Raw genomic sequence first — 27,952 nt, 5'->3', positions numbered from 1 at the left:
ATAATTCATTATGTTTACACCATTTACTTTTTTTTGCTAACTAATTTATTTTTATATTACTCTTATGTTGCTTGACAATATAGAGTATATCTATATAAAACGTATACAGGTTTGGATACATACAGGTTTGGAACAAATTGAGGGTGAGTAAATGATGCCAAAATTTACATTTTTGGGTGAACTATATCCCTTTAATACATTTTTATATAATAGTACCTAATAGAGGTGTAAATCTTCACTTGCCTCATTATTCGATTACGATTCAGAGGGTAACGATTAGATTATAAAACGATTCTCGATACACCACGATGCATCTTTTCCTCCAATTCTTTTATTAATGATAATTACTATATCAATAATCAAAATATAGTTATTTTTGTTATTTTATCTTTGTTATTATATAAATAAGAACAAATAGGCAAATAACAAACAGTAGAACAAATATAATATAAGAAAGAAACATACAATTAAGCATTCAGGTAAGAAAAAAAGAAATTGAATAAAACAAATGTAAAAAATCACTGCATAGTCTTTGGTGTATTCATCACAAATTATTATTATTAAAGCTACAAAAGTTGTTCAGTCAAGAGCAGTGAGTGATTCCCTCTTTTCCTTTATTGTTTGATTAACATTAATGACAAACGTCTCAGGTTACGACTGTAACCCTAGTTCCCTGAGAAGGGAACGAGACGATGCGTCGATGATGCTTTGGGAACGCCCCTACGTCATTGCAGTGACGCAGTGTCTCGTTCCCTTCTCAGAGAACTAGGGTTACAGTCGTAACCTGAGACGTTCCCTTTCAAGGGAACTTGCGCTGCGTCGATGACGCTTTGGGAACCAGAATGCCCAAACGCCATATGAACCAGAGCCTGTCTGTGTGCATACTGAGAGCACAACTAAGACAAGAGCACCTGTGAACTTCGGTTGAGAATGCCATCCCGGTCCCCAATCTTTCTGAGGGGGAGCACAGGAAACAACACTCTATCCTGTACAAGGAGTTTGTTAATGGCTGGGGCTGCTCCGGAAGGCCCTGGAAAACTGGAAGGCCCTGCCATGGAAGTTATAAACTCCAAAAACTCCTTGTACACAGGGGATTGAGATGGCGAATCTTCAATTCCCTTAACTCGATGCTCAGCACATCCATCTCCTCGGAGGTGGACAGCTGCATCACCGTATTATACGATTTAATTCCTCAAAATTAAATGTAGCCAACTTATTTAATTCCTCAAAATGAAACAGCAAAAGATCAACCAGACAAGTTAACACAGTCTGGATGAAAGGCTGTACTTATACATGAATCTAACTACTGAAAGTCAGATAAGCATTCATCATTTAATTCCTCAATTAAATGCAGTCAGCTTATTTAATTCCTCAAAATGAAACATAGTAAAAGATCAACCAGACAAGTCAACATAGTCTGGGTGAAAGTCTGAATATATATATATATATATTAAAATAGTTTCAACAATAAAATAATCATAAATTCATAGCTTGCAATACACTATGTATCTCTTTAAGGGATAGGCAACTCCGGTCCTGGAGGGCCACTGTCCTGCAGAGTTTAGCTTCAGCCCTGATAAAAACTCACCTGCCTGTATCTATCTAGTAATCCTGAAAACACTGATTGCCTTGTTCAGGTGTGTTTAATTAGGGTTGGAGCTAAACTCTGCAGGACAGTGGCCCTCTAGGACCGGAGTTGCCTATCCCTTAATCTATACATTGCCTCAGCCACTCGATTTCCGATTCTTATTGCATAGTCTTTTTTTCTTTTCTTTTAAAAAATAAAGTAAACAGTAGCGGGGGGAAACTCCCCATAGTGCACACATATACACGTCAGGACATTTTATGAACGAACACAGCCCGCCCCCTTATTTTCATTTTTATATAGAGCTACATGACCATGCATGCTCTTCATAGATGAGGGTGGTGAGTTCTTATTCCCCCGCATCGATGCTCAGCACCTCTACCTCCTCAGAGATAGACTGCTGAAACACCGGCTCTCTACCAGGGCAGAGGCAGAGCCCGTCTCTAACCCCTCCGTGAGATCCATTTGATCCAAAGAGTGACAGGCGGGAACGGCGCGTGCAAAGCAATAGTAACTCACAATGCTCATAGTCAGCGCCCTCGAGCGCTGACAGAGCATGCTCCATTCCAAACAAACAACACATAAATCGTGTGTATCCCCACCCGTAATGAAAAGAGGGCAGGGAGGAACACACAATCTAAAGTTTGTTTCTTCGCCATAATATCTATGCTTGTGACTGATACAGTGACAGACAACAATAAATAAGACAGACAGTATGAACACAGAGCGCTTGCTGAGGCACAGAAGCTAACACCGGTCAGACCAGATGTGCTTTTATCCTTTCCTGGTCGTGACGTCACCCGTCCGTGATGCTCACTCTCGCCATTGGACTAGTTGACACAAGTGCTTCAGATGCAATCACGCAGGGGCGTTCCCAAAGCGTCATCGACGCAGCGCGAGTTCCCTCAAAAGGGAACAGCAGCAGGTATAGCCTATTATATGAAGACCTAATACATGGATCTAAATTATGTTACAGATGTTTTCCCCCAACTGTTCCCCAAACGTTCACTTAAGACATAACCGACTATGTTTTATTTAGCCTACAATAAAACAGAAAATTAATATGTATGATAGGCTTATTTAATAAAAAAATAAAAAAATTTATTCTTTTGTTTTTATGCATCAATACAAAATCATTCACATCAATGTTTACAGTAAGCATTTACACACATTCAGATCTGGAGCCATTCTGGTATGGAACACCCGCATTTCAGGATCCATTTAAAACCTGATGGATGCTAATATGTCAATAAAGCACTTTGAAAATTGTAACTGAAAACTGAATGAAAGAGACAGAGAGAAAGGAAGCTTTTCAAATTTCAGTACAATATCTAAAAATATCTGTGCTCTGTTACACTCTCTGTGTCTCAGTAAGCATGTATGCAGACCATTGCAGACATGATGACTAGTGGAGGCCCACCTCTAACTCCAAGTGAAATTACTCACGGGAGATGTGAGGCTAAAGCTAATGAGGAAAAGTTAAATAGTAGCTGGTGCTTCAGATCAATATTTAATAAGCTGTGACTCATGACTGTCTGGTTTTCGAGCAGTATCACAGACCAGGGGTCACCAGCAGGGGCTGAAAAACAGCTAAATCAACCTAATTTATTTTGACAAATACACAGACGGAGGGAGAGAGAGAGAGAGAGAGAGAGAGAGAGAGAGAGAGAGAGAGAGAGAGAGAGAGAGAGAGAGAGAGAGAGAGAGAGAGGTATTACCTCTGCAATACTCACAGGTCTCACAAATGTACATTTAAATTCTAACCAAAGCTACTTACAAGAGTAATGTCTCCTTCTATCTCTATAGCATTATTTGTAAGGGAATAATTAATCAGTTACTGAAAAATAAATCCTTTTAGCGTGAGCAGAACTCACAGAACTTTTTTGCAACAAATAAATAGAAAGATTCTGATTTGATTTTAAATTATTCTGTTTTGATAAAAGAAAGAGATCACAGTGCCATGACATCTCTCCTTACCTTCATCATGAGAACGATGGTGTTAAGGGCAATCATCGTCAGCACGGTGTACTCAAATAAGGGCGAAACCACGAAGTGCCACAGCCGATACTGTAAGGTCTGTTTGTTCTGGGGCATGTAGCGAGTCAAAGGTTTGGCACTGATGGCAAAGTCGATACAAGCCCTCTAAGAGAGAAATATCCAGTAAGACCGTTTCTCAAACACATTTGCAATTAACTAGCAATTGTCAGGAGGTAAAAAACATTGCTTGCACTTGCAACAGTGATTCCCTTAAGTGCAGAGGACTTTTCTTTTGTATGTTTTTTACAATACAATCAATTGTTGCCTCGAGTATGTGTCATTGCTTCAATGGACACTACTAAACTTGAATCTCAGCTTGAATGCAAAATAATCAGTCACCTCGTTTTTCTCCAGACTGCACTCCTCCATCATTTTATCGCCCTGCTCTTGGAAGGTAATGATGATGAGGGCCACGAATATGTTGACGAAGAAGAATGGGAACACCACAAAATAAATGACATAGAAGATGGACATCTCCATCCTGTTCCCCTGACTGGGACCCCGATCCTCCTCAGTCACATCCACAGAGTGTTGCAGAACTCTACAATGCCAAATAAGTGTATTTACAGACAAATCTATATACATTTATGTATGCTTTCTGTTCCAAATGAAACTGAGGTTACTCTGCTAGAATACCTGTGTGAACTTGAGGGGCTTAAAGGTGCTGCAAGAAGCACCAGCAAAAACTGCTACTACTGCCTACAGCCAAATTTTCCTTTGCTTGAGCATTCAGGTTTGCTTGCAATGTGTTAAAGTGTGAAGCTAACAAGTCTGTGAATGGGTTTTAGAGTGGTTGAAAGCATGGGCATGGTCCAATTCACTCTGGTGGAGGTTAGCAAAACGGCAGAAATCACTAAAAGCACCCCAAGTCCAAATACACTTTGGGCCTGTTGTGCAAGTTTCTTCTGAATGTAAAAGTTGGAGTTACCGAATATGCACACAGCACACAGCTTTTAGAAAGGTGTTAAGAAGAATGTTAATCTTATTAAGCTGTTAATAAGTTTGTCAAATGATACAGTGTGAAAATATGAACTAAAGTTGGCTCTTACTGTGGCCACCCTTCCCCAGTGGATACCGTAAAGAGAGTCAACAGGGCCCAGATGACGTTATCATAATGGAAATCATGTCTTTTCCACTCTCGTTTCTCCTTTTTCTTGTCTTTGTCATAGTCAATGTAGTAACCCCTATAGAACATTAAGAAAAAATATTTTCCACATCATTTGCAGAGATTTTGTGCTCGTTAAAATGTCATCCTTCTATTCATAGCACCATTGATATTTTCTAAAGTCTTTTTAGCTTTGAATAATGTCTGAGCTGCTTAAATACATTTTAGCATTATATTTAGAATTTACATTCCAGCTGTAATGGGTACCTACTTGCACTCGTTTTCTGTGTCCTTGGAACTGTCGGTACAGTAGTAAAATTTCCCTTTGAAAAGCTGCACGGCAATGACAGCAAATATGAACATAAAGAGCTTGTAGACGATGAGGATGTTGAAGACATTCTTTAGCGACGTGACCACACAGTCAAAAACGGCCTGAAAATCAGTAAGAGACAGACAATGACAACAAGTTTTTTCTATTTAACTTTCTTTTCATTTTAGTTTTAGTAATTTTAGTACTTCAACTTAAACCTATTTTATTTCAGTTACTTGCCAATGCAACATTTCAAATTTCCATGTGATATTTTTTTATTTTATTTCAGTTTTATAACTGAACTCACGGATTTTATCCATATTTTATCGATAGAAAATCTGAACATGTAAACATGACTTTGTGACCATTCTTTGCTAATATAAAAAATATTTTGGGTTGACCATAGCGCTACAATATTTCTGTAAGGGCCACTGTTGGTAAATTCTCATCAATGCTGACCGGCAGTAACCCACAAGCCTTGCCGTTTCAGAGATACTCTAACCCAGTCATCTTGCCATTACAATTTGATTAGAGTGGTCTGTGAAGAGTGAGGAAATCGCCCCAAGCAGGTTGGATGAGTGATTCCTCTCGGATCATAAGTGTCCCGTTCTAATGAGCCTTCCTTTCCTCCCCAATCTCCATGAAGATTTTGCGAGATCATGGGACAAACCATTCTCGGCTGTAGCAATGTAAAGGTGCTTGCTGAACAACATGCGCTTGTGAGCTATCTCGTGCCCAGTGCGGCTTCCTTGTGAAAGACTCCAAACTTGCCATCAAAACCGTGCTAAATGGGCACGAGGGTCCAGGTAGCAGTCTTCTAGTCTGCCCCGCCTTATTGGTGGCAAACGCAGTGAGGTTGCAATCTACCTAGTCAGATCTAGGCCTGGGTCATATAGACCAAGTAATATGGGTTGTATTGAGCTGCAGACATTGCCTCGGGCTGTTTGTTCTTGGTCACTAGATGCGCTGTATGGCTACAATCTTTGGCTACAGCTAGTGATTTTACAGCACAGTGAGCAGGCATTTGAGTAGTATGGCGTGGGTATTTAGTTCCAATAGCATCAACTCCATGAAGCAGTGTTGAGTTCCACTTCGAAAGAGAACTTTAGGTTAGGTAGATAACCCCGGTTCCCTGAGAAGAGGAACAAGACACTGCATCACGTTGCCATTCTTCCGGCAAGCCTTTACGTCAGACAATTGAAGTTGATGACGTTCTTTCTAGGTGATTTTATATACTCTGCTGGCGCGCCTGTGATGTCACCTGACTGCGGTAGCCAATCGAGATTGGTGTGTAGCACACGTGCTTCAGACACCATCTCACAAGGAGTGTTCCCATAAAGTCTTGTTCCTCTTCTCAGGGAACCAGGGTTACCTACGTAACCTAACATATTATAACCAATGTTCAAACAGTTGTGCTGATTAATAATTTATGCAAACCATTTTGCAAATCCATTTTTTTCAGGATTCTCTGATGAATAGAAAGTTCAACAGAACAATTCAATGCATCCTTGCTGAATAAAATGATTGATTTCTTTAAAAAACGAACTAACTTACAATAACAAGAACTTTTGACAAAAAACTTTTGAACTGTAGAGTATTCATTTCATGTTCACATACCTTGAGTTTGGGAAGTCTTTTTATAGTCTTGAGAGGCCTCAACACTCTAAGCACACGCAGTGATTTTATGGTTTTAATGTCTCTTCCTGTGTTACTCCTGTATAGCATAAAAACATATATTACAAAACAACAAAGCCCAATTTTTCATGTACAAATACAAACACACACACATTATTATATGGCACAAAATCAGAGTGTTTTTACCCCATCACATTCCTGTCAGATGCCGTGAGCCACAATCCACAAGAAGAACAACAGAGAAACAAACGAGAAACAGACAGGCATTCTGAACCAGAGAGCTACTCAATGAACACAGAAATGCTTTACACTCACAACAGAGAAAAAAGAGCATCCACTAACATCAACATGTGTCAAGAATTTGGAACATCTGAATGCTTTTCCTCACATAAATCATGGTGTTATCACATGGCATTAATGGCATTTGAAAATGAATAACAAAAAATTTGAACAATGCTGCTAAACATCTTAATTAACGTTTCAGATTGACCAACAGAACACCAAACATGTGAAATAACACTTGTTATTTCTCATGTTTGGATTAATCTGACTCACGTGAGGGCAAAGGCCACCAGAGCTCCCACCACAACTATGAAATCCAGAATGTTCCACAAGTCACGAAAATAGGAGCCATCATGTAAGATCAAACCCTGCTCAATCATCTGAGAAAAATGTAACAACAACATACACAGCATATTTATATAATGCATTATATATAGCTTAATTTTAATTTTTTTATAAAGTCTTTAGGGAACATAGAGGAACCCAAGAATGATCCAGGAACTCACCTTGATTATCATTTCAAACGTGAAGACGCCAGTGAATACATAATCAAAATATCGCAGCACCTATTGAACATAGAAACAAATAAAACATTTATAACACTGTCAGCTTTAGCAAACATGAAAAGTGAGGCTACAGCATGCATGGGACTTTAGGGCATCAGCATTGTTTGTCAAAGACTGCTAAATTTTATCAAGCCAGAATGTTGGTATTCTCATGTTGGATCTACTGACTACATCACAGCAGTGAAAGCACTCTTTCTGTATAGATTTAAATCCTAGTGTGTGCGTTTCTGAGAGGGAAAGAGGCTTCGTCTTCAGCTGTTCTCTACATCTAGAGCATCGTTTACGTCATTTGTTTACATACACACAAGATCTCATCAACTATTACTGAAAGGGTCTTAGCATGTAATTAGCTATGGCTTCATACAGCTGGTGCACTTTCACAAGGGAAATTTAAAACCTGCAACAAAAATCTAATTTCTATTAGTGAATAATGCCAAACACTTCATGACCCACAGGGAACAATATCATCAGGATCAAAGAAACTCAAACAGGTCTACTGATCTATTTTTATTGCCAAAAATGTAAAATAAATTCCTTTTTTTCTTTGTTCAAAATAAGAAATATATGTTGTATTTGTAATGATACTGGGTTGTTAAAACATGTTTACAAGCCTTTTTTAATCATCATCTTTTTTAAATCATCATCAGTATTTTAGATTATTTTTCTATGAATGTATTATGGAAAGCGAATATTTTGGGTGTTGTGCCAGGTCAACATTTACTTTTAAGGTGACAACATTTTTTAAAAGTATAAATATTCCACATAGTCTCTCAATTGAAAGGAGGTAGGAGCAAGGAAACTTGCTGTTTCTATTAACTTTATAGCTTACACTAAACTTGCTAGCTTACAAGAGTATAGCTTGTCACAATGCAGAACAAGTAAATTGTCCAAAAAACATCAATGTCAACTAACCTACAGTATTACAGTTTTCAAAGTGAAACTGAGATGAACATAAAAGTATTAATGATAGATATATAATCTATATAATAATAGAAACTTGCTGTTTCTATTAACTTGCTAGCTTACATTAAACTTGCTAGCTTACAAGAGTATAGCTTGTCACAATGCAGAACATGTCAATTGTCCAAAAAACATCAATGTCAACTAACCTACAGTATTACAGCTTTCAAAGTGAAACTGAGATGAACATAAAAGTATTATAATAAAAGTATATTTAAAAGAAAAACAAGGTAGTGGTACCATCAGAGTTTGTTTTATTTTATATTCTTATAATTATCCAATATCCACCCTTTAGTAATGTAAATATCAACGAAACAGGTAAATTAACAGAGGTAAAGATACTCAGAATTGTTTGTAAGCTTCCTTATAAGAAATATAGTAAAACGTTTTACATATGATTATTGTATACACAATTATTGGAAAATGGAGACAGGGTGGTGGAGATGCATTCTTACTTTGTTCCAGTCCGAATTAGTGTTGACGGGGTCTTCGGCAGCCAAAGCAATACTGCTGGCAGTGATCACAAGAAGGATTGACATCTCGAAATAACGAAGATTGACAATGTAGTGGCAGGCCCTGCGGACCCTGTGGAAGAGATGAGGAATAGAGAGAGTGAGAGATGAAGCAAAAACATATTCATAAAATATAGAATACAGCTGTGGCTCCACAAACATCCAGCCTTACGGGTTGTTGGGTTTGAAGATGAACATGCTGACAGGTGGAGGGGCTTTGGGCGCATCTGGGGTTTCCTCTTCTTCTTTCTCTGGCTTTGAGGCCTCCATGTCTTTACTATTACCTAATAAATCAAGGTATATATTAGAAAAAATTTGATTTTATTAAATTAAAATTATGAAATTGAATGATATTATTTGAAAATGATATAAAAAATATCTAGGTAACATAAAATCATCTCAGTTTATATTTGTGTACTTTCCCTACTGAAAAATCTTACAGGTCATGTTATTGGATGGTGGTGTTTCAAGGAATTTTAAGTAGCTTAATCTGCAAAATTTCCTTTGCCAACCAGCTTCACCAGAAAGACCAAGCTAATGGCCATGTCTTTGCTGGTGAACAAACAGCTTGGCTCTGCTCCTCTAGCTAAACCAGCACCAATCCAGTACTAACCAGCAGCAATTTGTCAAAGCTGGTCTTATCAATAGGGTTATCAGAGGTGCAGGGATGCACAAACCCGTAATGGAGGTCAGCTCCATGGATGGCTGAGTGTCGGTGACTTCTATCATGATGCTGGTGTTAAGCGATGACTTATCCTGATTCAAGGATCTGTGGTTGTTATTATCTGTCTCGCCGGCACCCATAGTGCGCTGTGGGGACTGCTGGAGTGTGCTCTCAGTGAGCTGTAGAGTTGCAGGTTCTGAGTCCTGAGGTGGGTTTTTGCAGGGGGAATTGGCTGGTTTTGGCTCTGATTCAGAGTTGTTTGGTTTGTTCTGCCTGTGGAAGGGGAGAAGTTAATAGCACAATTTCTCTCTCCAGACTCTCAACAAGGAATACTGTGTACTTGGCCATAAAAATAGTTAGGTATATGTTAAATTAATTTAATATGTCACTATGTTGTGATGTGAATAGAGCAGTCATTATGTCAATTTGTAGGTAGACCTCGAAGGCCAATTTGCTAGTTTCCTCAAAAAAATCGAATGTTTTTTTTTTTAAAGGAGCTTTTGGTTTGAATAAAATAAGGTTTGTGGTGACCATGACTTTCACGTCTGTTCTACAACACTGTACAACAATAACATGCAATTCATTTCTTTAAAAACAAATGTGCTGACCCTAAACTTTTAAATAGTAGTGTATATATAATTTATACAATTATATAAATCAAAAGGGCATATAAAAACAAAACAACAAATAATTAAACAAATCACCTCTGTTCAAGCACTCTGCCATCTGGACTGATCCCTCCATCATTCTTTGATTCCTTTTCATCTCCCTCATTCCCAGGCCTTTGTTCTCTACTGTCAACACCATCGTCTCCCTGTTGTGTCTCTTTGCCCCTTGCATCTGTGTGAGATTCGCGGTGGCGTGGGCGTCGTGATCTGGGCCCCATATCAGGGGTCAGCGTGTCTCCCATCGCAGGAGGCCTGTACTTACGGACTGCCCGTTGTCGCCTGTTCCCATTCAGTCTGGGGCAATGGTTGTTGTCTAGAGAACGCTCGGGTGAGGTCTTTGATTCAGACGGCTCTGTTAGGGGTAGATTCAGCGTCACTGGGGGTTCAGGAAGGGATATGTCGGCAGGCATTGGTGGCTCCGGTATTGGAATCGCTAAAGGGAGTTCGGGGATAGAAATGGACTGAGATTGCTCATCGACAGGCATGTCCATAGGCATGGGTGGCTCTAAGGTAGCCTCCGGCATGCCGGTGGTTGTAGTGGTCTCGATGGCTTTGTGCTTGCTGTCAGATGGAGATATCCCTGTGGTCTGGTGGTGAAGGCAGCCAGGTGGTCCATCTTGCTCTTCACTCGGGCTGCTGAACAGGATCTCACGGCTGGACATCTGCCTGTGGCGGCGCAGTTGGCTGGTCCTCTGCTCCCAAACTGACATGGTCAACCTCCTCCTTCTCTCTCTCCTGGACATGAAAGAGTTAGAGGCATTGAGTGGACGAGCATCAGCCAGACTCTCCGAATCCTCGAAGGAATAGGCCGCACGGCTCCGGTGAATTGCACGCTTCCTGTACAGGTAGGGCCTCCTCCTCCTCCTGAGGAAAAAAGAGAGAGGACACTCAATGATACTGGGTGGAAAAATAAATAGTTCAACAACCATGCCACAACAATTGTTTTCATCACCTTATCAATCATTAGCAGTACAAAATAATAATAATAATATATTTTATTTGTAATGTGCCTTTCTCAAATACAAAGCGCTAAACCCTTTCTACCCTTCAGAAAAGACTAGCTTAGTCAGTGGTTCTCAGTTGGTTTCACTTAAAGACTCTATATTACATTGGACGTCAAGACCAAAATAAATGTTTAGAATAGGCCTACAAAAAAACAAAACAAAATTAATTGGTTTATTGTTTTTTGGGTTTTTTTTATATATAAATTTCTTGGCTTCTAAGAAATGTTTATTTGAAGTAACCAGAAACATCCTTAAAATCAAACAATGAAAAGTATTAATATTACATGAGCTGTTTAGGCCCAACAATATGCAAAATCAACAGATATTACGGCTGAATATCAAAACTTCATACAGTTTGAATGTTTGGTTTCAAAATGTATCTTGAATATCGATGGTCTCCTGCCCTTGGCAGCCAATAATTAATTGCACTAAACACACCTTCTACCAAGACAGATGAATTTGCGTCAAAATTTTTTGTTCAAAATTACTAAACCTTTTTTTATTTTATTTTTATTAATATGCCTATTTATATTGCATTTCAAAAAAATATGAGTATGTTCATATTTAGAGTTTACCCAAACAAACCTGCAACCGACCAATTGAGAACCACTGCCTTCAAAAATGTAATTGAAAGCTGGTTCACCATGAACATTATACTGACTAGTTAATAAATGTGTTGGGGACCGGCATTAAAAAACAAAAACATGATGGTGACCAGGTGGTCTAGTCAGCAGGGTAGCTGAATATGAGAACTGAAGTTTCTGAGTGCAAAATATTTAATAGATTGCTTTTAACAAGTACTTTGCAACTCATGGTAGAAAGGGTCCTTTAATTCCGTTTTTGTGACTTTGTGTTTTTGTGTGACTGGAATTCATGGTCCAGCTGGTAAGGACAGCAGAGATGGAAAACAACTGGATAGAGTTGCGATATAAAAGTGAAAAACAAAACAGCGAAACTGGAAATAGAGTTGATTCAGAATGGAGAGAGAAAAAAGAGTGAAATATCATTGCAGGAAATTGACTAATCAAATTCCAACCAAAGATCAGACTTGAAAATGTGAAATCAGACATTCAATAAAGATGGCAGAACAGAAAGCTTCACCCAGATTGATAAATTAGGCGGTGCTGAATGTTAAAATTGAAATAACAGACTATTACTTACTGGCACTTGTACTCTTGTGAGGTCCGTGTAATCAATGAGCGATTGGTTGAAAACAAGACATTAGTGCTTTCGAGAACAAGGACAAAACAAGCCAAGAATCACAGCCCAAAAAGGTCAGTGACAAAAATTCTGACAAATATATTGTTTCATTAGTATTCCAATGCTCTGTTTATGCCAATGCCATTTAAAAAAAAAAAAAAACATTTAACATTTAAATGTTTTTTTTTTTACATTTAACGTTGCATTTATACTATTGTTGATAATAAATTAAAGTTACACAAATTTTTTAAACAATTACAAGTTTTGGGCTGTGTAACAAGGCAGCAAAGCGTAACATGAAAACATGATGGTAGATATATTAGAAGCAACAAATACAGTATTCTGGAACATTTTGAAATGCTGAGACAGTAAGAAACATGGCACAGATATAAGACATATATAAATGGGATTCATATGCATAAGCACACAATATAAGAAAGAGAGAGCACCCTGATTAATTTAGTAGTCAACTAGTCATACATATGCATTTCCCAGGTATGACGTCCATAATTGTCATGCTCACTGAAGACATGCATTCATTTCTCAGTACTCGTCAAGCACTTTCGGACATGCTACAACAGCCTCTGTTTAGTTTTAAAGTAAACATGCAAAATCCAAATGCCACAGGCCACAATTTCCAGTCTGAGTTCACTGACAACCAGCTCTCACATTATCTCCCAAAATGCAGTAGAGAAGAGACCCTGTGGTATTCACATCATACCAATTTGTTGTGACAAAGGCATGGCCTCCATTGCTTCATACAGAGTGTTTTTTGTTTGTTTTTGTTTTCAGTAATTGTCCAGCAAACATTTAAAATCTTATTGCTCAATAATGACAAAATAAGCCTCTTTTTTATACAATAACACTCATCACAAACATTTGTTATTAGTTATTGCAAATTGTGAGCATGCCCAAAATAATAGAATATATATATAAATGTATATATATTATAACAATGTTTACACAGGGTCTAAATATAACACGTGCCATGCACCAAATGCAAATAAGAACTGGATTTGTGTAAAATTTGCCAATGGCCAGTAACTATAAGAAATTATGTATTATGATGCAATTAAATTCAGACTGTAAGAATGATGTAAGAGATGTGAGTGAATGTCTTTACAAACTATATAAATATACAAACTAACAATACTAACTAAACATATCTCACACAACTCATGTGTCTTCTAAAAACTTTAATCTCAAAGGGAAACATGCCATAAAATTTTTATCTAGGAGGCTAGGATTAATTATTTTTCTCCAGAACTCCATGTGGCGACACACAGAGCCACAAAATGACAGAGATGAAAACTGACTCATCTTGTTCATGATGCTGTGAGTGACACAAGATGCCACTAATAGGCAAAGAAAACAGCTAAATAATTCAATTGCAAAAGGATAAAATGTATACATATTCATGACTGTTAAGAAATACGTAACTCCATAAATTTTTCTCATATTACTCGCCATAGGCAGGTGTAGCAAAAAGTTAATTTTGGATCCTGCTTTTACATTTCTTGACTGAAAACTTGGCTCATCTTTTCGCCCTTTCTAGTTACGGCACGTATTGCAGCTGGGCTCAGAAAGAACCCTAAATATCACCTCCAGCATAAAACAACATGTTTGTAGAGGTGAATCCATGCTTACAGGAAATTCAGTGATATACTCACTCAAATCAGCATCAGCAAATCAAACTCACTCAAGTCATGTTAAATCTATTATGCTATCAATGAAAAGAAAATGCGTAAAAGTGAGCTTCTAAAGTATCTATGATCAATCAAGAGATGTAAAGGTGGTTGGATTGTAACGTTGAGGACACATATGGCCAGTCATCCCGGCTTGCACATGCTCAACTCCAGGAGTCTGACATCACATCCATGCAGTGTTTAGTTCCCAAAATCACAGAAAGATGCATCTGTGTGTGAGCTCCGATAATAGAAACTTTAATCTCCAATTTTAGACATCTGATTCTCTTTATATGTCTTGAGATTAAGGCATCTGGATGCCTCTTCTGTTCTTGCAAAGGAGATAACATACAAATACATATCTTGGCTGACCAATGTAAAGGCATTCAAAAGTCTGTAATTCTCCTTTTGATGGGAACAAAATAGTCTCTATGACAACCGAATAGACTCATCCCTGCAAAGACTGGGAAGCTTGCCGGTTGCTATGACAACTTGCGGTTGATTTTGAAGCAAATTATTGTGCTTCGAGAATAAAGAGCCCAAAAAATCACTAAGTAATCAACCGAAAGAACATTGTGTACAACCCTCAACAATGGGTAACACAGTCTTGTTGGTCTCAAGTAACTGCCTCTTGCATACTTGCCAGAAAAGCGAAGCCCTCAAAGTTTTAATACTTATTTCTAAATTACTCTCATTAAGCAGAAATTTGCATCCCACCATTGAATCAGTTAAAAGCTGTTCAGTCTAGCTTGGGTTTTTCCACATTTTAGCTCAAAAACTGTGTAACATTTGATTTGAAGGGTACAGAGCGAAAGAGATATTTGTTGAAGCAAAGACTTCAATTGTCTACATAATCTAGCAAAAGTACAGTAATGTCCCTGTAGAGTCAAACTAGCATGTTCATCTAAGTAAACTTGGCCAGTTACTGCAGCTGGAAAGTCCTACAGGTATACTTTGGCAGATGTGCCAATTTTATCGCTGAAACCACACTAAAAAACATCCCAGACACAAGACTAGTGTTAGTATGTTAGTTAGTAGGTATATTAGCATCTCTGTGAGAGGGCAAATGCAGCAGGCAAAGGTATACTTGGTTCACTTACTCTGAGCACATGAAAGAGGACATGGGCCCAACCTCCTTGGCTTTCTGCAGGGCATGTTTCTGATTAAACGCCGCTTCCTCCTCCTCTTCATCCTTTGGAATAGCAAGGCGTTATTCATTATTCAACAGCCTAACAAATCCTTTAACATATAAAGCTAAAAGAACCATGCTGGATATACCTTTGTGAGCTCCTGGGCATTGGCCAAATTGTCAACAGCGATAGCCAAGAAGACGTTGAGTAGTGTATCTGACCATTTTATCAAGGATTTTGACTCAAAACAATGAGTTATGCAGAAATAACCACCAAAACTAAGAATAACACATTCAAACCAGCAAATTATAATACCAGCACAGACTTTAAAGTCAACATGCACTAATCTTGGTTGGAAAGTTCAAGAAAATAAGCTTAGTAATGTAAGGTAAAAAGCAGAGGAAGTTACGTTTTGATGAAAGACTATGAAGTTGTAGTGATGCCTCATGCACAGTAAGAACAGGAATGTGTATTAAGAAAGTTAACAACCAAATTTTTATTTCATGTAGACTTCAGTGAAACCCTGAAGAACATCAAATGATTTTTTTCAAGGATAACCCCCCAGAAAGCGAAAGTGAAACAGCTCTGAAACTGTTCAAATGAATCACAGCCACATCTTCATATTTTCAAAGATTTTACATTTGTGCACCGGACAATGAGTACATTTAATACTGTATATGCCATATACCAGATAGGGTATACCTGTATAGAGAATAGAGAAAGAATAAATGAAGGATACAATTTCCAAACAAAGTCAGAACAATGAAGTAGACAGATGACCACATCCCCGACTTCACTCCACCTTGAGATCGGATGCCATTGTACATGACTTCATTCCAGTCCTCGCCAGTGAGAATCTAGAAACACTGTGAACTTATTCCAGGCCCACATGGAATCAGTGCCCGAGTAACTCAACAGAGATCTCCTCATATTTTCACACAATAGGAACACAAAAATTCAACCAATTCTTCCCCGTGCATGTTTGTTTATGAAATATTTTGGCTAATTTGATAAACCTTTCAGCTACCAATAAGCGGAGTTCCAATAACATATTTTACAGCTTTTAGGTCCATTCGTTAGAATTACACTTATTTTCCTAAAAAATTGCCAAAGAAACAAAATCAACACATTTTGTTTAAGCCTACTACTATCTAAATTTCAGGGTGTTTTTTTCTCTGTGCTGGACTGCTGTATATTTATGCATTTTCATCATTAATAAAGGGATGACAGATTCTGTTTTGCGACTAAGTATGTTTTTGTTCTTGCTCTGATCCAAATTTCCTGTTTATCTGTGCAATTAAATCTTGGTCTAATTAATTAGTCTTCATTCGAAGCCACTTCCGGAGTCATGCATTATACTCAGATTACAACTGGATGGAATCTTACTTGAAACACTGTCATGATGGCTGCTGGAAAAGTGTCAAAATTAGTTGGTGTATAGTCTTCAAAAATGAACCTGTGGAGAGAAAAAAAAAGAAAGAAAGAAAATGTGACATCTGTGTGCGAGCCATTTTATTCAATATGTGTCTGACCAAGTTACTGAATTATAGATTATTTGCTTTTCGCCAACTGGAGAACCTGATCTATTATCTATTGTCTTGCTACACCTGTCACACAGGGTTATGGTTCCACTTTAAGCACTACTTTTTAGCATGAAATTTGTTGGCATGTTTAATATGGTGGACTGAACACAAAGCAGGCTCGGGATTTTATATTGTTATTGCATATGACATAAAAAAAGCAGCTCATAACTAGGGATGTGCCTGTAGCCGAATACCTTATTCGGAAAGGCACAGATAATGGCTTCAAAAACAAATTCTACCGAATAATAGGAAAAATATTCGGCAGACACAGTCACTGCTCGTGTTTGCTAGATAACAGGTGAGCCAGTGTATAGCACGATGTTATACATAAACCACTAAATCACTACGCCATAATGAGTGTGTGAAGTGAATGTGTGTAAACTCTATGAATGAAATAAGCACAGCGCAATCGCAAATCAAATAGCCATGTTGCCGTCTCTACACATCTATTTATTAATCAGGATAGTGAAAGTTCCCCAAGGTGGGTCGCCCGAAGCACAACCACGATACATGTCGGAGCACTGCCTATGAGACTATAGGCTCTGACTATTAGAAGATATTTAAAGAAAGGTTATAATTATAATTAAGAAAATGATTATTTTATTAGTTATACAAGGCATGTTTGGTAAATGATAACTATGAAGAGAACAGAATTACAATTAAAACAGGCTTCTCAAGTAATTTTATGGACTTAAAGCCCCGCCCATTTCCGGTTTTAATCTATTACAGATATGAAACATTTTGAGATTGTTACAGATACAAATACAGATATGGATATTGGCTCCGCTGCACAGCTCTACTCAAAACTACAGGTGTAGCATTCAGATATTTTTATACAAAAATCCAAATTTAAAACTATGTCAACAGGGGTTGTCTGTGCTCAGACTGGTGAGATATTACCTTCCACCAAAGACCTGCATTCCCAGAAGTGCAAAGACCACAATGAAGAGGAAAAGCAGGAAGAGCAAACTGATAATGGACTTCATGGAGTTCATCAGAGACACAACCAGATTCCTCAGGGATGCCCAGTACCTTAACAACACATAAATGCAGCATCTCAAGTTCAACATGGGGACATCCAGATCTGAGCAAAGCCAATAAACAGATTATTGCCTCTGGAAGAGGCAAACAAACCCAAAGGGCTGTCCAGGCAAGCTCGCACTTACTTGGTGACCTTGAAAATTCTCAACAACCGCAAGGCACGCAGAACGCTGATCCCAAAGGATGTGCCAGGTCTGAAGAACCCCCAGAGCACCTCAAAAATGCTGCCTACTATCACCTGAAAGGAAATCAGGAATTACACCTCTTCGAACATGTCCATGACGTCCAAAAATACTGTCTAAAGGTGCAGTCACATTAGCGAAATTTCACAGGAAAAAAGGTCCATTGTCTGTTGTCAATAGTGTAGCGATGTATGGAGCACAACTCACACAGAAGTTAATTGTTGGTTACATTCAATAAAGTCAAGACCTCTGATGTGGGCCAAAGTCACCATACAGACATTTAAATAATTAAATAATTGACCAATTAAATGATTGGCTTTAAACCAGCTACTTTTCATGTTAAATTAACTGAATGTTAGATGATATTTGATCACACAAGTTTCATAGTTTTAAAACAGAAAACTGTAATGGGATATGTATTCATGGAAAGGGCCAGCTACAAATGTTCTGATTAAAAATAAAGATTAGCCAACAGAGAATCATTATATATTAAGTGGCACAGTCCAGAACTAAAACTGAATTTTAATTAGTTTCTAAGCAATATATTGATATTCAGTGCTGGGTCCTCCAATAAGAGACGCGTTCATAGTGCCCAGAGTGTTAAAAGATCAAATAAGATCTACAGTTTCATCTGCTCTTATTTCTTTGCATGTCTTTTATGTTTCTTGATTAAAAAAAAATTTCTGAACACAAATTTTAGCAGCTTGATCCTCTTCGACACTTGCCCTGTTGTGCCATCTTCGTTTCAAAGAGGATTATGGGAAGGAAGACAGAAAATACACTTACCCCACAATCAAAGCAGTTGAAGGATGAGTGGAAATAGAGTCTGGGCCCGAGTCCATACATCTTCAGAAACATCTCAGTAAGAAACAGACCCAGAAACAGGAATTCTGCATAGTCTGCAATAGAAAGGAAACACTTTAAGGTTATGACTTTTGATCATGTATGACAGCATACGCATAGCGTGAAAAGTTTCATTTTGGTTGTGGTCTTACAGAGAAGACTAGACAACCAATGAGGCTGTTTGTGATGTACGATGGCAACACAGAGAGTGTTGAGGGCCACCAGACCCAGAACAATCCAGTAGAAGGTGTGAGTCTTCACCATACGGCGAATGGAGATCCGTAGCATGCGTTCTTTCCGTTGGAAATAGGATGTTGGTCCTCGTTTAGCACTGCGTATGCTGACTCTGTTCAATGGCATCCCTGATGAACAAAACAAATTAAAACCACTTTTGTATACTTCTTGAATGAATTAGGATATGATTTCAGTTCTATGTGAATTTAATTTGAATACACATACTGACACAGGTAAATATGCACCGTATTTTGAGGGTCAGGGCATAATTTAGACAGGATATGAGGTTGAGTTGGGGGAGGAAGCCACTCACCTACAGACGAGATGTCAGCATACTGTTCCTCTGGAGCTCTCCGAACATCATCCACCCCTCTTCTCTTTATGGTGGTGGCTCTTTTAAGCACTGAGAATAGAAGTACCAAATAATTTATATTTTATTATCTTTTAATATTAAAGTTATTTTACTCTAAATAAATTAACAAATGAATAAATCAAACCTCTAATAAATAAAAGCATATTGACAATCGGATGATTTGCATTTCTGTAATCTGCAAAAGTCAAACGTTTCTTTCACAACGTTTCTTCAAAAGTCTAAAGACTTTTAATATAAAGAATTATACTGTGTGAGAAAAAGACAACACTGTTGTCTGGAAAATGTAATGGACTTTTATTTTATTATTGTATTTAAGCCAAAGCAAACTACATAAATATTATCTGAAACTTTGTATAAAGTGTTTTTTTTTTCTATCCATGAGGCAAACTCATCATAAACATCAAATATATTCTGACTGGCAATGATTTTGCTGTGAATTTTTGCTTTTAGTGCGACAGAAAAACTACATATCGCTAGAAATTTGTTGCATCAAGCCAGATTAGCACACGATAGGGCTGGGCAATATGGGCAAAAAAATATCACAATAAAATCTTTCATATCAGTCGATATTGATAATTATCACGATAAATGTCAAATCTTTATTTCTTTCAAGTTTAAAGGTTTCGTTTGTGAAATAAACCAGACCGTTTATTTAGGTTTAAACTACTCTTTATTGTCAGAACATGACAAAAACTTGCCAATCAGGTGAGCATTTCACAAGTCTGAGTTAGAGTATTCCAAACATTTATAATGATAAAATATTTTATTTGACATCAACATGAAATAACTTACAGGGGACCTATTATACCCCTTGTCACAAGATGTAATATAAGTCTCTGGTGTCCCCACAATGTGTCTGTGAAGTTTCAGCTCAAAATACCCAACGGATAATATATTACAGCTTGTCAATTTTGCCCGTATTTGGGTGTGAGAAAAAAACACGCCGTTTTTGTGTCCCTTTAAATGCAAATGAGCTGCTGCTCCCGGCCCCCTTTCTAGAAGAGGGTGGATCCTTTGCAGCTTGTGCTACAGATACTCCAGCAACAACAAAACTGGAAAATGTCACGCAGCCAAAATGACAGAAATTGTAGCCATGTTCAGCCTTACATGTTCGAACAGGAGTCGGACACTGATAGAGAGACTCAGAAAGAAGTTACAACTTTTACAATGCAACTGGATGTTTCTGAAAGGTTAGTGGATACATTTATGTAGTTGTTGTGGAGTTAATTGATTCAACTTTTTATTTTGGTGCAGACATTGTATATCTCCAGCTTCTACAGTGAGGAAACAGAAATGGCGGACTGCTGAGGCTCACTCAGGGCGGGATCTATACTAATAGGGCAGATCGTCACCAGTCAGGGGCGGGGCTTCTGGAACCACTCGTTTGGAGAGACTGTTTATGATTTATGTGGATTATAAAAAAAGGAGTAGGTGGACTTTTACAATTATAGGCACAGTGGACACACATCTGTCTTCAAACATCTTATAAAAGTGAATTTTGCATAATAATTAAACTGCAAATAAAGCCGCTTGTTATATTTTGCTGTTGTCAAGGTAACAATGAATTAAATACGCATCCCTGCAATTACATTTTATTTTTTAAACTCTCTTCAGAGTGCTATCTGGATACCTATTGCTGTCAAACCCCATATACAAGGGCCAGAATAGGTCTCAGCCTCTCCTGACCCTCTAAAAAGGTTTTTCCATATAGGGGCAAGTTATTTTTAAGACAATTGTCCTTAATGGTATGATGGGACTATTACACTTACAGTAGAACAACAGGGGCATTGAAATAGGAGTTCACCATGGTAACTGCCTGTTTTCCATTCACACAGCCTCTGGGAAGTTGTCAATCACCATTTCATAATAAAAAAAAACATCCTTGTTTGATTCTGGGGAAAATCCGTCAACTTATACAGGGTTCGGATGGGTTTTCACTTCACAGATGCACGCCAGGATCATGTTTTTTTGGGTTACACTTTATTTTAAGGTGTCAGTATTACAGTGTAATTATACATTTAAGTACTGAGTAATAACAATTAACTACATGAACTTACTATAGGGTTAGGTTTAGGATGAGGGTTTGGTTTAGGGTTAATTGCATGTAATTATGCAAAATTTATAGTTATTACTACAGTAATTACATGTAACATATGTAACAATGACACTGTAAAATAAAATGTTACCTTTTTTTGTTCATTGTGACATAAGTCTATTGAATATAATCCCTGTGCTGCTTTATGTGACCATAACAAGCTTTATACACCAGAACAGGCTCCTGAATAAATGACAGGGCCCTGCACAGGTCCTGTTTGGTAAACCCGCACCTGCCCGACCTGTTATCCGACAGCAGCACTAATTTAATTCCGTACCCGACCCAGTCCATTTGACATACAGATCGTGACCCGAACCACACCCGTATTAAATCTACTACATCAGGTAGACAAAAAAATATTTATTTTCTCATGCAACACAATCAATCCAACCAATATTAGGCATTTTGAGTCGAGGCATAGAAAAATATGCACCCCAACATGGTAATAATTAACAGTAAAAAATATGAGAATGTGCATCTGTTGTCAGATGTTGCCTACATCATGTGAACAACCTACCCATACAGGTTACTTTGAATGTGCATAACTCACACCATAGGCTATATAGACGCTTATAGGTCTCCATAAATTAAAAGAACATGTAGCCAAATATGAGCCGTTACTGTCATAGAATATCAAGAATATTTTAGTAAATTATTCATTCTTAATGCCTATTAATTCCCAACCCGCACCAGAAATGACAACATAAATCTTATTCCACCTTATTTGATTACATCAAATATTAGCATTTCACCTGCCAATGTGCAGGACTCTGATAAATGATCAAATCTGGAACAGAGAGAATGCATATTTACTAGGATGTACTAGTGTACACTGCACAAAAGGGTGTTCAAAATAATCACATGACCCTGACACATAATTAAAAACTGCATCCCACAATCTACGTGGGAAAATGAGAGAGAAAAACAACAGAGGTCAAACATCTCACCATCTAAAGCAGAAGGTCCTGAATTCTTGTTCTCTTCTGCAAGCATAACCTCCTCTGCAAAATAAAAAATGAATTTAAATTTGAAACAAGTTATGAAAACAATAAACTGAAAAACTGTCATTCAAAATCTAATTTAATCGTGGATATTAAAAGTTAAACAAAGAAATGAATGAATAAGAAATATATAAGATATATAAGAAAGAAAGAAAAAGATTCTGAGCTATTTCTAGGTTAATAATTAAATATGTGTATTTGTGGAAGACCATGTGAACTTTTTTTTTAAAGGTTAGATTTCCCTGTTTCAAGTGAAGCACAAGATGCTCTTTGGATCATTCTCAAATAATGCTGGTTTTACACAAATGTGTGGCATGATAATATAATTTGGTAAGGAAACCAAAATGAAATATAATTCATGTTGTGCATTTTCTTTCACAAGTGTCTCTTTTGAACAGTACTCAGCATCCGATGTAAAATGGGGCGATGCTGTGGCACAGTGTTTTGACAGATTTTATTTACTTTATTAGTTTTGCCAGTTCATTCACCAGCTCAGTGTGTAAGAGTACCTGCACGGTCAATCCAGGCCCGATACCCGTTCAGCTCCCTCTCGATCTGCTGCTGTCTCCTCAGCTTCATGAAAGCCCTTCGGTTCTCCACTCGCTCACGCTCTTTAGCAAACTCCCTACAGGAGTAAACAACATACAATTACCCACACAGAGAAGAACCAGAAGGATGGGACACACTTAATTTATCAAAGTGTTTCACCTACAGAGTGAAGGAATGAAAGGCAGAGATAGGGAGGCTGTGTCCCATTTTGCATAATATATACATATATATATATATTTTTTTTCAAATCACACTGACTTCTGGCTTCTACATAAGCATATTTAATTTTCACTGTTAAACACTGTAAACTATGGAGAAACATCTCTTTTGACTTTGTCAGAATTAGAAAAATGGAAACAAAGTGAACAGTTTTTGCACACTCTCCACACTCCCATGAAGCACTTCGAATGATGTAATTGAGTCCTGTTCCTTATGGGACATTATGCTGTTCCTAAAGGGATTGTAGTTCTTTCTATCACTAAAGCCATTAAGGACACAGTCTTGTATCTTTGTCTTTTTTTCTGATTTTCAAAAACATTTTTGCTTCAAATCAAAATTTGTAGAGTTGTGATTCACATCATAGCTGATTAGCTTGGTTCAGTGCTTATTCTGTAACAAAGACTTTTAAAAAAAATGAATTAATGGAAAAATTACTTCCGAAACCAGCAGTGCTGGTTAATAAAAACAGTAATATTGTGAAATGTTATTACAATTTAAAATCCCTGTTGCCTATTTGAATATATTATAAAATGTAATATATTCCTTTGATGGCAATTTTCAGCAGCCAATCATTCTAACATGCTGATTGGTGCTCAAGAAACTTTTCTTTGCTGCTAAATATTATTGTGGAAAATGTTTCTGAAGGATCATGTCACAATGAAAACTACAGTAATGGCTGTTGAAAATTCTGCTTTGCAATCACAGGAATAAATTACATTTAAAAATATATTACACTAGAAAACAGACATTTTAAATAATAATAATATTTCACAGGGTTACTGCTTTACTGTATTTTTTATCAAATACATGCAGCCTTTTAAGAAACATAAAAAATAAAACTCTATGATTGCAAACTTTTGACCGGTAGTGTATGTGAACACAGAGTCAATGTACAAAGAGAGAAAAGATAGATGTGTAGAAAGAGAAAGAGATAAGGTCGCTGTGTGTGTAGTAACTTAATCTTACCTCTAGTCTCTAGAGATGAAGTTAATACATTTCACATTAACCTCCGATAAAACTCATTACCCTGGGTCGGCTCAGACATCAGGTTAGATGTAGTGCCAGTTTGTCTTAGAGATCATTGAGGAAAACAGTACTCACCCTGACAGGACTCCTAATACCAGATTCAACACAAAGAAGGAGCCAATTATTATTAGAGGAATGAAGTAGAGCCAATTCCATGTAGGGCCTAAGGCATCGTTGGTCTGTGCAAACACAAAACAGGAAGTGTGCAGTTCTTAAGCTTCAAAACAAAGAAAGTAATACTTTGAATTTGCAGTATTATAATGCCTAGATTTCCTAGATTGAAAAGGTCTGAAAACCATAAACCCTGCCCTTGTAATGGTGACGTTTCAGCGGGGCTCTGCTCTGCCATGCAAAGGGTGTGATCACTGCGTGGGAAGGTGGCATCATTGCCCAGCTGAGCTGAGAGGGTGTTCCCCACATCCCGATGCAGTTGCAACAGCTCAGTTATGAGTGTGAAAAAAGTCTAACTGTGGCAGCATGACTCGCGTCAACATGTATGACACCACATGACTGATTAAAAACAACGTGGACTTGGATAAACCTGCTCGATCTATTAGTAAAATGTATTATTGTATGTCAGAGCTGATAGCATTGTGGACAGCGCTCTGACACAGTGTGGTTGCACTTCAGATCCCGACTTGTGTTACTTTCCGATCCCATCCTCCTATCTCTCCACAATGCTTCCTGTCGCGTCTTTACTGTCCTATGCAATAATCAAATAAATAAATGAATATTATTAAGTAATATATCTGTGCTTTGTTTATAATGTAGAATGGATTATGAAAAAAGAAACAGTACTTTAAAAAGCAGGATTCCCAGACAATTTGACCAATGAATTTTCAAATGAACTTTCCAGTCATTCAAAAGTACAGGATCATGATTTTTAAAATTAATTTTATTGTAATTAGACTCACAACGAATACTTTTTACAAGGTGAAACATTTTCTACTGAATCCCCCATATCTACTGAATTTGAGGGTGCTTACTGTATATAAGCAGTAAAATTAGCAGCAAGAAAATGTAATTTTATGCCAAAGACAAACAACAAATCTTGATCAAAATACAAGTAAACTATCTTAGCAGAACCTCTAAAATGTGTGCTCTGAATTAAAAAATAAAATAAAATTTTTGTAAAACTGTTCTGTTTTAATTTTAGTAATATATTTTAGCTCCAGGAGGGGATTAAACCAGTGTTTATCAAGCAGTGGGTCACAACTCAAAAGTGAATCACAGGTCTATTTGGACGCGACGCAACACATCCATTGTAGGCAAATGTCAGCCGTTATGCGACTGGATGCCAGTGGGCCGGGCCTAGATCAAGGCAAATTCGATTTCTTTTAAATAAACAATTTAATCTCAAACTAAATGCATGATTGTTTTAAAGTCTGAGGAAGTCCTCCTCCAGAAGTCCATGCTCAGAAACCAGCACTATGAAAGTGAAAATCAGAGCTGGCTCAGCATATAAATGACAGTAGTTTGATCAAAGTCAACCACCTAACCTCATTCCACCAAAAGCTCCAGTGTTAGGACTGTCTAACACCTCTCAATTTTCAGTGCTTTGAGCAATTTGGAGAAAACTCTTCCAAACATGACTTATGAAAAAAGAGATGTTATTGTGCCTGAATAGGCTTGTAAGAAGATCAGAAAACAGGGAAAAGCTACACAGTATTGCATACTGTGTGTAAGACCCGTGTACAAGTATGACAGGTCACAGCTGCAAGGGTGGAGTTTTCTTTTGCCATTTATTTATTATTTTGGGGGTGAAGAGAAGGAATGGGATTAGGACACAAAGCAAATGTTATCTGCCTGCATGAGCACCAAGGATCAACATCTCCCAGTACAAACGCTTATCACAAAGCCATGGTACCAACAAAAACATTTCTTTATATTTCTTCAGAAAGACAAGGCTTGAACTCATCCAACCCATTACTTGCCAAAAACCTCAAACAATGCGAATTGTTGCGTATGTAAAACGAGCAATTAAACCGCATAAAATGTGAAATACAAAGATTTCAAACTCATTTGCTGATGACCCTGTTTAATCTAAAAACAAAATGTTTTTAAATTAAACGAGATCTTTAACAGTGAAGTAATGCTTAAACATTGCATTACATTAAGATTATACTTTTATTAAATAGGATTATAATACAGAAACAGAACTGCTACAGATCAGCTGAGGCAGAAACTCACATTATAGAGTATGGTTGTCCACCCTTCCATGGTGATGCACTGGAAGACAGTGAGTATGGAAAATAAGATGTTATCAAACTGAGTGATGCCATCATTGGGTCCGGGCCAGTTGTTATTGCAGGTATAATTTTCAGAACATTTCTTGAACCCACATTGCTCAGATTCAGATAAGCCTAGAGGAAATAAGAGAGACACATTTATTTTCTTCGTGTACTGAATATTAAATGTATAGTGATTGACTTTTTAATTTTGTTTAATGTATCTATGTCAAATGTTTGTTTAATTTTGATTAATGTATCTGTGTAATTTGTCTGTTTGCTTTCCTGTTGGCTATCATGCAGCAAATAGAGGAGGCCCACAGAAAGAGGATGCGTTTACTTCATGTATGGGAGGAGGAGCCAAGACTCTAATTTCCAGGTCTGTATGGACCCCTAATTTTTTCATGCAAATTATAATAATGTTATTCTTGTCAATACTAATCTTATATTTTGTTATTTAATAATATGCATGTGTATTATGGTAATTTCTTTTTAGAAGAATGAGTTATTTGTGACCCTAAAAGATGCTAGATGCTAGAAGTTTCAGAGAAATTTTTTTTTTTTATAAAAAAAATTCCCATTCAAATTTTTGTGAAAGTCTGTTTCCAATGTTCTTTCTTTTTTAGTACTCTAAAGATTTACACTGGATCCCAACATCTGATATCGCATGTTCTTACTTGTGTTTGTCAGTTTGTGATCCTCTTTACTTTTAAAGCCTGGTACACATTGCCTGTGGAGTTTTCCACTGTAGAACTCTAGTCCAATAATGGCAAACATGAGAATGGCAAAAAACAGCAGCAGACCAATCTGTAGCAGTGGCACCATTGCCTTCATTATGGATTTCAGAACTATTTGCAGACCTAAAAAACATAAAAATATATATCAATCACACATAAACATTAGTATTAATCACAAATAATGATTAAAATTTCAACCTAGGCTTATGCCCATGGCAACATTTTTACTAAATGATATTGCGCTTCTTGCATGTTTTGCGACACCTACAGTAAACCTAACCAATAGTGTTAACAAAGGCAAACATGAGATAACAACACATTTGGTGAAGCAACTATGTCATTTTTGCTGCTTCTACAAGTCTTTGAGCTCTTTTATCATGATTAGTGTCCCATGGGACTCGTCCCTGTGTGCTCCCCATCAGAAGTGCACAGCTGTAGCAGGTGAGCTACCGAGCAAGCTCATTATATCAGAAAAGCCACATATATGGAGCTGGCTAT

The 27,952-nt window shown here is 37.4% G+C and overlaps 1 protein-coding gene across 12 annotated transcripts in view; it reads right to left on the bottom strand.

The window, feature by feature from the left end:
* Nucleotides 1-27,952, bottom strand: part of cacna1ea (calcium channel, voltage-dependent, R type, alpha 1E subunit a) — a 160,053-nt gene that overhangs the window by 15,857 nt on the left and 116,244 nt on the right. For 6 of the 12 annotated variants that reach the window (XM_082188979.1, XM_082188981.1, XM_082188975.1 and 3 more), the window contains 26 exons: nucleotides 27,395-27,577; nucleotides 26,680-26,852; nucleotides 24,565-24,668; nucleotides 23,205-23,320; nucleotides 22,642-22,695; nucleotides 19,540-19,629; nucleotides 19,145-19,354; nucleotides 18,936-19,048; nucleotides 18,093-18,205; nucleotides 17,827-17,958; nucleotides 16,730-16,799; nucleotides 16,083-16,200; nucleotides 15,492-15,559; nucleotides 15,314-15,405; nucleotides 10,361-11,188; nucleotides 9,670-9,929; nucleotides 9,165-9,276; nucleotides 8,936-9,065; nucleotides 7,461-7,520; nucleotides 7,228-7,334; nucleotides 6,859-6,870; nucleotides 6,655-6,751; nucleotides 4,999-5,159; nucleotides 4,672-4,806; nucleotides 3,962-4,163; nucleotides 3,563-3,727 (listed from right to left, as the gene is read on the bottom strand). In XM_082188979.1, coding sequence (XP_082045105.1) covers nucleotides 3,563-3,727; nucleotides 3,962-4,163; nucleotides 4,672-4,806; nucleotides 4,999-5,159; nucleotides 6,655-6,751; nucleotides 6,859-6,870; nucleotides 7,228-7,334; nucleotides 7,461-7,520; nucleotides 8,936-9,065; nucleotides 9,165-9,276; nucleotides 9,670-9,929; nucleotides 10,361-11,188; nucleotides 15,314-15,405; nucleotides 15,492-15,559; nucleotides 16,083-16,200; nucleotides 16,730-16,799; nucleotides 17,827-17,958; nucleotides 18,093-18,205; nucleotides 18,936-19,048; nucleotides 19,145-19,354; nucleotides 19,540-19,629; nucleotides 22,642-22,695; nucleotides 23,205-23,320; nucleotides 24,565-24,668; nucleotides 26,680-26,852; nucleotides 27,395-27,577 — 3,905 coding nt within the window. The remainder of the gene's footprint in view (nucleotides 1-3,562; nucleotides 3,728-3,961; nucleotides 4,164-4,671; nucleotides 4,807-4,998; nucleotides 5,160-6,654; nucleotides 6,752-6,858; nucleotides 6,871-7,227; nucleotides 7,335-7,460; nucleotides 7,521-8,935; nucleotides 9,066-9,164; nucleotides 9,277-9,669; nucleotides 9,930-10,360; nucleotides 11,189-15,313; nucleotides 15,406-15,491; nucleotides 15,560-16,082; nucleotides 16,201-16,729; nucleotides 16,800-17,826; nucleotides 17,959-18,092; nucleotides 18,206-18,935; nucleotides 19,049-19,144; nucleotides 19,355-19,539; nucleotides 19,630-22,641; nucleotides 22,696-23,204; nucleotides 23,321-24,564; nucleotides 24,669-26,679; nucleotides 26,853-27,394; nucleotides 27,578-27,952) is intronic. The other 6 variants (XM_082188983.1, XM_082188982.1, XM_082188977.1 and 3 more) reach the window with 3 other exon arrangements.

Source organism: Leuciscus leuciscus (genome assembly GCF_965113295.1).
Source record: "Leuciscus leuciscus genome assembly, chromosome: 13".
Lineage (NCBI taxonomy): Eukaryota > Metazoa > Chordata > Actinopteri > Cypriniformes > Leuciscidae > Leuciscus > Leuciscus leuciscus.
Note: the sequence above shows the minus strand (reverse complement) of the source record. Positions and strands in the feature narration are given on the sequence as shown.